At 41.6% G+C, this 10,019-nt stretch overlaps 1 protein-coding gene across 5 annotated transcripts; it reads left to right on the top strand.

Moving 5' to 3' along the window:
- The first annotated feature begins 1,776 nt into the window (after positions 1–1,776).
- Positions 1,777–8,298, top strand: LOC105902013 (dentin sialophosphoprotein-like). 5 transcript variants are annotated; one of them, XM_031585670.2, is made up of 5 exons: positions 1,777–1,911; positions 6,207–6,268; positions 6,658–6,675; positions 6,848–7,415; positions 7,548–8,298. In XM_031585670.2, the coding sequence occupies exon 4, from the start codon at positions 6,874–6,876 to the stop codon at positions 7,411–7,413; it is 540 nt and encodes a 179-aa protein (XP_031441530.1). In that variant the 5' UTR covers positions 1,777–1,911; positions 6,207–6,268; positions 6,658–6,675; positions 6,848–6,873; the 3' UTR covers positions 7,414–7,415; positions 7,548–8,298. The 5 variants fall into 5 exon arrangements, with proteins under 5 accessions (XP_031441530.1, XP_031441529.1, XP_012684981.2 ...); XM_031585669.2 differs by lacking the exon at positions 1,777–1,911 and adding an exon at positions 3,662–3,840 and having other exon boundaries at positions 7,545–8,298; XM_012829527.3 differs by lacking the exon at positions 1,777–1,911 and adding an exon at positions 3,669–3,840.
- Positions 8,299–10,019: the final 1,721 nt, after the last annotated feature.

The raw sequence follows: 10,019 nt of genomic DNA, 5'->3' as shown, positions 1-10,019 counted from the left end.
GTGTGAATATGTATGACAGGGCACAGAGGGAAAGTAGTAAGGCAATAAATATTCCTGACCTGCTGGTTGGTGCGGGCCAGAGAGAGCTGGTGCCTCAGCTCCACCAGATACTCTGCCATGCTGTCAACTCGGTCCATGCCTGGCACCCCAGAGTCATCCACAGCCTGAGAAAGAAAAAAAAACATAAAAACTGATGAGTGACAAAATGCAGATACAGTGATTTTACTTCTTTACACACAATTATGAATGTACATAACCCAGACTCATCAGGAGAGGCTTGGACACCTGGCTGCAGCATGGTGGAAGCAGTCAGGGAGGAGCTTGGAGGCAGCAGCAGTCAGGTTCCCCACCCACCAGTTCCTGCAGCAGCCCCTCAATAAGGCTGATGGCGGCCTCCACGCCGCATGTCCTCCTGCAGCAGTACTGGCTCAACTCCCTCCTACTTATTCTCCTGTCCAACAGAAGATCAGTAAGGGCTAGCACCCCTTCCTGCCTGAGCTGCTCCCTCGTCATCTGCCGCAACAGAGCAAGGTCCCCTGCATCCCACTCAAAGGTGCATGCAGACAGGCAGCCCATGAAGGTGTGGTAGAGCATCGGTGGTGTTGCCGCCGACAGCCCGCCTCCTCATGAAGTGCCAGGTGTACCTGGTCTGCAGCTTACTCGCCCCCTCACTCACGCAGCGGCCACAGTCTACATATAGCAGGACTGGGGGTGGAACAGCTGCTTGGTGGTACCGCTCCATCACTCCATCCTGTCCAGTCCCAGCCCCTCCTGCACTGTCACGACACTGGTTAGGATCTAGCCAACCTCGTTGCCAATGGAGGTCATCCAAAGAGCTGTCCCCCTGCCACGGCCAGTCAGCTTCTTTGTGATCTGAAATTTGAAAACAGTGATGTTTAATATTACGCACTTTTTTCCCCTACAGCAGTAAGTGTATGTAGAATAAATACACAGCACACATTTATAATAACTGCTTATAATTTAAATCAATGTTATTAGCTAACTAACTAGAACCATACAACAGGTACAATAAGCAAATAGGTACAGTAGTCAACAAGTAAACACTGAATGTGAGCATGCTTTGAACAATACACTGAGACACTGCAGCACATAAACATACACTATTGTACCGTTATCGTTATCAATAGCAATCATATTATGCATGATCAGTTACAGTAGTTGTATGATATACGAGAAACGACGCTTAACACCGCTGGTGTACAGTACAGGTACAGTACAGGTACAGTAGTCAACAAGTAAACACTGAATGTGAGCATGCTTTGAACAATACACTGAGACACTGCAGCACATAAACATACACTCCTGTACCGTTATCGTTATCAATAGCAATCATATTATGCATGATCAGTTACAGTAGTTGTATGATATACGAGAAACGACGCTTAACGCGGATTGGCCGACGAGACCCGAGCGGTCCTGCTCCAAGTAGCACCAGCTGACACTTGGCGTTAGGTATTCATACATAGATATCACCGTATAAACATCCCAACACACCTTGCTCTCACAGCGGTGGTGGTGTTGAATTTTGCCATGATTATGGTCTTGTATTCTTCATAAGCGTTCATGTTCATCTCCTACTCGCCAGCGGAGAAAAAAAGAGCCCTTTTCTTTGAGTTTAGAACCATTATACCGTTAGAAAATCATGGTTTTGGTGATCGACCTTTCCTGCCTTTTGAAGTAGCACGTGCACGCGCAAATGCCATGATAACTTTAGCCTGCTTGAAATGAACCACATGATTAGGATGCGGGTCAGCCGTTAACGAACCGATATTTGCTGTTCTCAATCAGCTCGCTAATCTTAACGGGCAAAAAGGCCAATTGATTAACTTAGCTTCAATCCTACGACGAACGTACCCCAGAAGTTTCCTAAAGGCACCGAGCTAGCACAAGGTAAATACTTTGAAACATCAGTCAGATAAACAGACTCAGCTTTTCGAAATTCACGAAGTACTCTGAAACGGTCACGTTGGCATTGTATCAGGTGGCATGGAATATTGCTCGAGCAAAAAAGTAATATAGTGAGGGAGAGCTTGTGAAGTCTTGTGTACGTGATGTTGCTATCCTCATATTGGATATTTGGCTATAGCCTGTTTATGTTGCAGTTAAGTTTGTATTATTATTTTTCCACAGGAAAGCTACTGTATAAGCTCCAAGTTCTCTTGAGAGCCTCTAGAGAGTGGAATGTTGCTCATGTGATTATATTGTTGTGATTTTCATTTAAAGATGTATATTTTTATTGTTATTTTAATATTTATTATTATTTACACATTTTATAGTAAGCGAGAGAGCTTCTACAATGGAATGCTGCACGTTCCCTGCAATAAATGTTGCTCGGATGGTTGTCAATTCATGATACTCTCTCGTCTCGTAATTTAAATACTTAAAATAAAATACCAATGTTGTTAAGAATCATTTATTTAATAAATAATGCTACACAATAAATAGAAAGCTTCAATCGACACCGTGATTGGTGATCGGTATTATCGGATCGGCAGATACTGATTTCAGTCATCGGTGATAGGTGATCGGCACCAAAAAAACAGAAAAAACACTTGAAAATACGCCAGAAAATGCGCCATAATCAATTGTGTGACAACAACGGGAGAGAAGCATTATCCTGTTCCAGCATTCACTCACTGACTCAGCCTGAGCCTACACAATCTAACCTTGTTGGTCTACTTGTCCAGAGTGAATACATTTGTAGCCAAATCATTTCGTCTGGAGGTCCTTCATTTACAACCCTATGTTCCACACCACTCCACTCATCAGCAGTCCAAACATGACTTTCATGGAACATTTAGAACTCAAAAGAACATCCTGGTAACATCGGTTTATGATAGAGAAATTGTTATTGATGATAGAGGACATTGTTAATGTATTTTAATCTGCTTGCTTATCCTGTTTGCTGAGGCCTACTCTCTTGCTGAGGCAACCCACCTGTTTTTGTACTGATAGTCATGCATACTGTTCTTCCTTCAAGGACATGTTCTGAGGTCACTGCTGTAACTTCTGTCGCGATGAGATGGGAAAATAACGCCATTTGTCTGCTCATGAAACATATAGGCTGGCTGCGCCCAGAAGATAAAGCGCTGATTTAATTCTGATTGCTGGTGTCTGTCTCATTTATATTAACGTCTTAATATAATTTATCTAACAGTTTAGTACAGCTAAAGACAGTATGGGTGTACACAGTAAGGCACAGAACTGAGGCAGTATTACATGTGTCATAGGATCATATGCATTGGATGTAGGGCTACTACATATTCACTGACAAGATGACAGTGTCAGAGGTCATGATTCTCGTCAAAAGAAGTCAAGGAAGTAAATTATTACCAATTGACAAGAGGTACCAGGAAATTCAGCACATATGTGCTTAGCTGTTATTCAGCATACTTCACATTTCACAGACCTGGATCATTTCCTGCTTGTTGACTTTTGACTTTTTTGGCTGTCTGGAGTGACGTGCTTTACTCATCGGCCCAACTCATTATCAGCATCAACCAAAACAAAACACAATGCTATGCAAAAGTCAAGGAACATGTCTATCTCTCTGGCTGTTTGAAAACACAAACAAAGCTTTGCACGGACCCCGACTCTTAACCCCGTTTTAATGAGCATAACCTTAGAAGTGCCTTTGTAACGCCTCTGTTTGGCAGTCCGGCCCCCCTCAGAGCCGGGGCATGCAGGGGAGGGTGTAAAAGGACTGTGGCTCGTTCCAGTTAGGCTTAAGACCTACGGGAGCGCACACACAAGACACACAAGTGTTGTTCCTCCCTAACCTGTTTGCCTTTTAAAGAACCCTGCCAAAATGTTGTCGCGGTAAGTTTAACACTGTATGGTTACTATAAGGGCTATGTGGTTTTTTTTACTTCCTCATGGTGTCAGCCACCTGAGAAGATAGTAGTTGTATTGTGACTGTTTAATACTAATTTTTTTTAAACTATTTAAGATGCAGTGCTGCTTGAAAGTATGTGAACCCCTTGAGCAGTTTAGAGTTTTCTGTTGTTTTACCATGATTTTCCTATTTTATCATCACCAGTTTTCCATATATGAAATGTCAGGTTTAGGTTTATCAATTGGATGTACTTGTTTAGAGGGAATTGTGTGAGTAGCCAAAAAAACTACATGAAACATGAAATTAGTGTATGTGCAAAAGTAAGTGAACCCCCAGCTGCATTGGTAAAGTCAAGTAGGTAACAGATTCGGTGAAACACATTTGGGTGCTTAATTAGTCAATTAAGCAAACCAATGAAATGAGACATCCTTAGGAAAAGGGTTGGGCAACACAGATTAAAAGAGAAAGGAAACCAACCAAACTACTGTAGTGCCAAGGTGTACCCACACAGATCAACAATGCAGAGAGGAAAGGAGATATCCGAGGACATCAGGAAGAAGGTACCGACAGCCCATCAGTCTGGGGAAAGCTATAAGACCATCTCCAAAAGATTCCAACTCCATCCATCCACTGTAAGACAAATCATTTACAAATGGAGGGTATTCAACATGACTGCAACTTTGCCTAGAAGTGAACGCCTATCAAGACCATCACCAAGAAGCACCAGAAGAATAATAAATCAGGTAAAAGCAAACCCACACATCACCTCTAAAGAGTTGCGGACCTCTCTGGCAGCATCTGGGGTAAATGTACATGCGTCTACAATCAGACGAAAAGATCTTTTCTCCAAACAAAGCGTGACCAAATAATTCTATCTTGGACTCATCTGTCCAGAGAATGGACTTTCAGAAGGCCTCTGGTTTGTCCAAGTGCTCTCTGGCAAAGTTGAAACGAGCAGCTTTGTTCTTTCTTGAAAGCAGAGGCTTCCTTCTAGCAACCCTCCCAGGAATGTCATGTCTATTCAATTTTCGTCTGATTGTAGACGCATGTACATTTACTCCAGATGCTGCCAGAGAGGTCCGCAATTCTTTAGAGGTGATGTGTGGGTTGGCTTTTACCTGATTTATTATTCTTCTGGTGCTTCTTGGTGATGGTCTTGATAGGCGTTCACTTGTAGGCAGAGTTGCAATCATGTTGAATGCCCTCCATTTGTAAATTATTTGTCTTACAGTGGATGGATGGAGTTGGAATCTTTTGGAGATGGTCTTATAGCTTTCCCCAGACTGATGGGCTGTCAGTACCTTCTTCCTGATGTCCTCGGATATCTCCTTTCCTCTCTGCATTGTTGATCTGTGTGGGTACACCTTGGCACTACAGTAGTTTGGTTGGTTTCCTCTCTCTTTTAATCTGTGTTGCCCAACCCTTTTCTTAAGGATGTCTCATTTGATTGGTTTGCTTAATTGACTAATTAAGCACCCAAATGTGTTTCACCGAATCTGTTACCTACTTGACTTTACCAATGCAGCTGGGGGTTCACTTACTTTTGCACATACACTAATTCCATGTTTCATGTAGTTTTTTTGGCTACTCACACAATTCCCTCTAAACAAGTACATGCAATTGATAAACATAAACCTGACATTTCATATGTGGAAAACTGGTGATGATAAAATAGAAAAATCATGGTAAAACAACAGAAAACTCTACACTGCTCAAGGGGTTCCCATACTTTCAAGCAGCACTGTATGTGGTCTTCCCTGATTAAACAGTTTCTTAATTAATATATTTATGACAGTGATAGAATTGCTGTGCATTTGTGGCCTGCACTACTTGAAATCCTATGAAAGATCTTTTTTGATATATTTCATTCCAAAAATCAAATGAATTAAAATACTATAGTTAGTGTTCATGTCACTAAATATTCTCTAAGTGTAATACACTGCCAAAGTATTTTTTTTTCTCACATATATGGAAAAATGTAATTGCCTAAATGAAATCTTTGAATGAAGAGAATGTAAACTTCCATTTGAGTAAATTGTTTAATAGGATTTCAGACCACCATGCCACCATCACAGTCTATCGTACAGTGTGCTAAATAAGAGGCTTGTAAGCTGTATGGCAACAGATATGGTGGATATAACAAGTGATATTACCTCAATGGTAATGTTTTCCAAAGTGGCAAAAAATAGCTCACAAGAGTATAATGACTGAATAGTTAAAAAAAAATACATTTAATGGCCTTATGCTAAACATTTAAAATGAATTGATTGACCACATTGCAAATATGTTTATTATTTCATATATCTACAGATACTGTGGTGACATCTCTTTTGTATGTTTTCCTACACAGGACACTTGTCGTTTCCTTGCTTTTTGCTGTAGCTGGTGTTGTTTTATCTGCACCAGTGAAAGGTAAGGAAATATTGTGTATAGTGAACTTGCTTGAGCGCTGATAACACTGTGTGGATAATCCCCACGCTCTCCTTTGAGCGGCCACTTTTTCGAGATGCTACCCTGTGCTCGTTTGCTAGCCTGATGCACAACAATCTCTCGCTTTCAATCACCAGCTCTGCTCACTGCCTCCCCTGCAACGAGCTTGTAATCAGAGCCCAGGTCTCGCTGAAAGACACAAAAGAGTTTGGTTCCCTTGTGCATGTAGGATTAGAGAAGTAAGCTAGGCCTCCATAGGAGGACCTTTCAGGCAGCATCTCACCAAACATGGCTAACATATCCTCTCTCTTTCTCTTTCTCTCTCTCTCACCCTCTCTCTCTCACTCTCTCCCCATGATATTGTCATACAGATGGACAAGACTCAGATGGTAAGGGCAGTTTTGATGAACATAATCATTCCTCTTCGTTTTATTACATGTCACCATGCTAATTAAAACAAATCTGCTTACAACTTATTAAAGCTACTTGTATCAAACCATTAAAAAGAATTGATGTCACATAGCGTTTGAGTGACAATCCCATCCCTTTGTATTGCTTCAGACAAAGCAGCTCCAGCCATAGCATTCATGCATGGTAAGTACCTACTTCATCAGATGTCTGTTATGAACAAGGAGATGCACGACCTCGCCACCAAGAAGGAGAGTGAGGAGAAGAGCTCTGAGTCATCGGACGACAAAAAGAGCAAGAACGCCAGCAAGAAAGACAAAGACAGCAAGGACTCCAGCAAGGACTCCAGCAAGGACTCCAGCAAGGACTCCAGCAAAAACTCCAGCAAGGACTCCAGCAAGGACTCCAGCAAGGACTCCAGCAAAAACTCCAGCAAGGACTCCAGCAAGGACTCCAGCAAGAACTCCAGCAAGGACTCCAGCAAGGACTCCAGCAAGAACTCCAGCAAGAACTCCAGCAAGGACTCCAGCAAGAACTCCAGCAAGGACTCCAGCAAGAACTCCAGCAAGGACTCCAGCAAGAACTCCAGCAAGAACTCCAGCAAGAACTCCAGCAAGAACTCCAGCAAGGACTCCAGCAAGAACTCCAGCAAGGACTCCAGCAAGAACTCCAGCAAGAACTCCAGCAAAAGTCAAGTCCAACGCTTCCATCACATCTGAGGGTAATCACATTGCTTAGCTAACAGACAGTCAGTCATTGTCACCTATGTGAATGGTAAAAATAGCAGTGATGCTAGAAAAGGGTCCAGTGGTTTGCTGGAAACCTGACTAACTAACCTCCTTCTTCTTAGCAGACACCGCTGAAGCACCGGATCAACCAGACACGCCAGATGATACAACACAAAGTCAAGTCCAACACTTCCATCTCATTCACGCAGAAATGCTTACATACTAGTTCAACCCAAATAAAAGTAACAATTATAACGAAGTATAAGAAAGATTGAATTATTAACTATAAATATCTTAATTCCTGTTCTTTCAGTAGGGTTTTAGTACCCCCCATGTCCGATGTTTATGCGACTCATAGCCTTAAAATCCTTGACATTGTGAAACACACAACTGCTACTTTTACTGAAAAGAACATTGGTTTGATATCTGTGCAATTCTGCTCGATTTTCTCTGTCTAAAAACATACAGTGCTCAAATGTCATAGGGCTGTGATGCATCTGCATGTTGTGGGACTTTCTCTGCATTCTAGTTCTGCTTTTCCACGTTGCTACAACTCTTTCTTCAGATAACTGCAAGTAAAAAAAAAACATTTCTGACTCTCACAAACTTTTTGCTTGTGTTAAAACAACAGACAAATATCTCGCTGTAACAAAACAATTTCCACAAAAAAAGAAGTGTACAGACATTTTATGAGGCAATTTCGTTATGCACGTCTCTACCTTTTGAGGATTTATGACTAATATTGTATGTGTATGTGTAAGAGCAATGTTGATGGATTATTGTAATGACAAGAGATGTATAGATATATCAGTAATGTAATTTTAATATGTACACAGGGAGCAAATCGAATAAAGCCTGAGTGGTCAGAAAAAAAAATCAGGGGTCACATTTCCTTTGGTAACAGGGGGAGTGGAGAAGTTCAGTGTGTGGCCCTGTGTGACCTGCCCATGTTTGTGAGTGTCTTTGGGGGGCAAAGAACTGTGGCCCCTTTGTGGACTTCCTGTCGCCCTGATGGAGAGTCAGTCTATGGAGCCAAAAAACACAAGATGTTTCACCTTCAAATGGTTTCTTGTTTTCCTTAAAAGGTACCCTGCCTGGCATACAAATAAGGGTTGACCAGCAGGTGAATAAAAGCAGCGTAAGAAGTTCCCTCCGGCTCAGTTTGCTTTGAAAAGAGGGCAATGTGTGTGGTAACCGATGAAACTCATCAAGCAAAGAGAGCCAGCAAAAAAGGTCTTAACATACGGACCACAAAATGAATTTGAAAGAAATTAGAGAAAAATTTACAGTTGAAATATAAAAATACCAATAAACAGCAAAACATTACTCGGTAAAGTGACAAAAATCACTAAAAAGAAAGCACAGTGTTGTGGCGAGAATGGGATCTCACTACACCCTTTCTTTCAATCAGAAGACCGGAGACTGGATGTAGAAATCTGGAGGTTTATTATTGTAATCAATAAGCTACAATAAGGAGATGGTCCATGGATTAGCTCGATCTCATTGTATGAACGTTTTGCATGCCATTTTAAGGCCTGTACATCGTGGGGTGTGTTCTATCTGGCTGTTTGCCAAAACCAATCAGAATTAACTATTCCTTCTTCCTTACTCCCCTGAGTGTGTGTGTGTGTGTGTGTGTGTGTGTCTGGATCTCCTGAGATTCCCTGACATCCTCTGAGACCCCCTCCTCACCGGGGGTTACTTGGAATGTGTGTCGTGACTTTATTGCTGACTTGCTAACATCAGTGAATCATGTCTAAGTTACTGCTTCCCGCCTAGTCTGCCCTTCCTAAAGTGAGACTTTCATACTGATGAGTTAATCCATGTTCATCTTAACTTAAAAAATATCCCACAACAGCAAAATGGATGCACCATTAGAGCAATGGGAAATAGCATGATTTCATTGAAAGTGAATTAGGTACGTTTCACCTGTTTTCCTTTTATAACAAATGAGGTCTGGCTATAAATACTGCAAGATTAGTTCTGTCACATAATACTGACACATTAGGCAATCCACAACAAACAGCAAAAAAATAAATAATAAGAACATCAGAAATATTACTGAGGTTTTAATGATGACAGCAACACACTGAAACACATTCAAAGCAGACTTAGCTTAATAAATCTCAGGAAGATTCCACTCCCATTTCCCAAAAATTAAGCGTGTGTGTAGTGACCCAACCTGGACTATATGCAGGAAGATAACACATCTTCTTGTAAGCGCTCATGACGAATACCTGACACTCAGACAGTACTGAGCGTGACGTGACACGATAGTGACAGTCGTCGGAGCTGATAATTGGAGAATGAGGAAAAACATGTCCTGAATAGGCTTCTTGTAAGTTGACACTTCATTTCCTTTTGGACGGTTCTTATTTTCTCACAAAAAGTTAAACACAGTGCTGATGTCTTGCCAAAACACAGCACATTTTTCCATTTGCCAGGACATACCGGACATAAACCAACATGAATATACACTAAAAAACACAACAAAGGATGCACATTGCTGTGGGAAAACATGGCAGCGACTGCATATTAGGAACTTGTGGCACTATTGGTCTGTAAAACAAGGAGGTCTGTTCGATTGAAGTAGAATC

This window comes from Clupea harengus, chromosome 19 (genome assembly GCF_900700415.2).
Source record: "Clupea harengus chromosome 19, Ch_v2.0.2, whole genome shotgun sequence".
Lineage (NCBI taxonomy): Eukaryota > Metazoa > Chordata > Actinopteri > Clupeiformes > Clupeidae > Clupea > Clupea harengus.
Note: the sequence above shows the minus strand (reverse complement) of the source record. Positions and strands in the feature narration are given on the sequence as shown.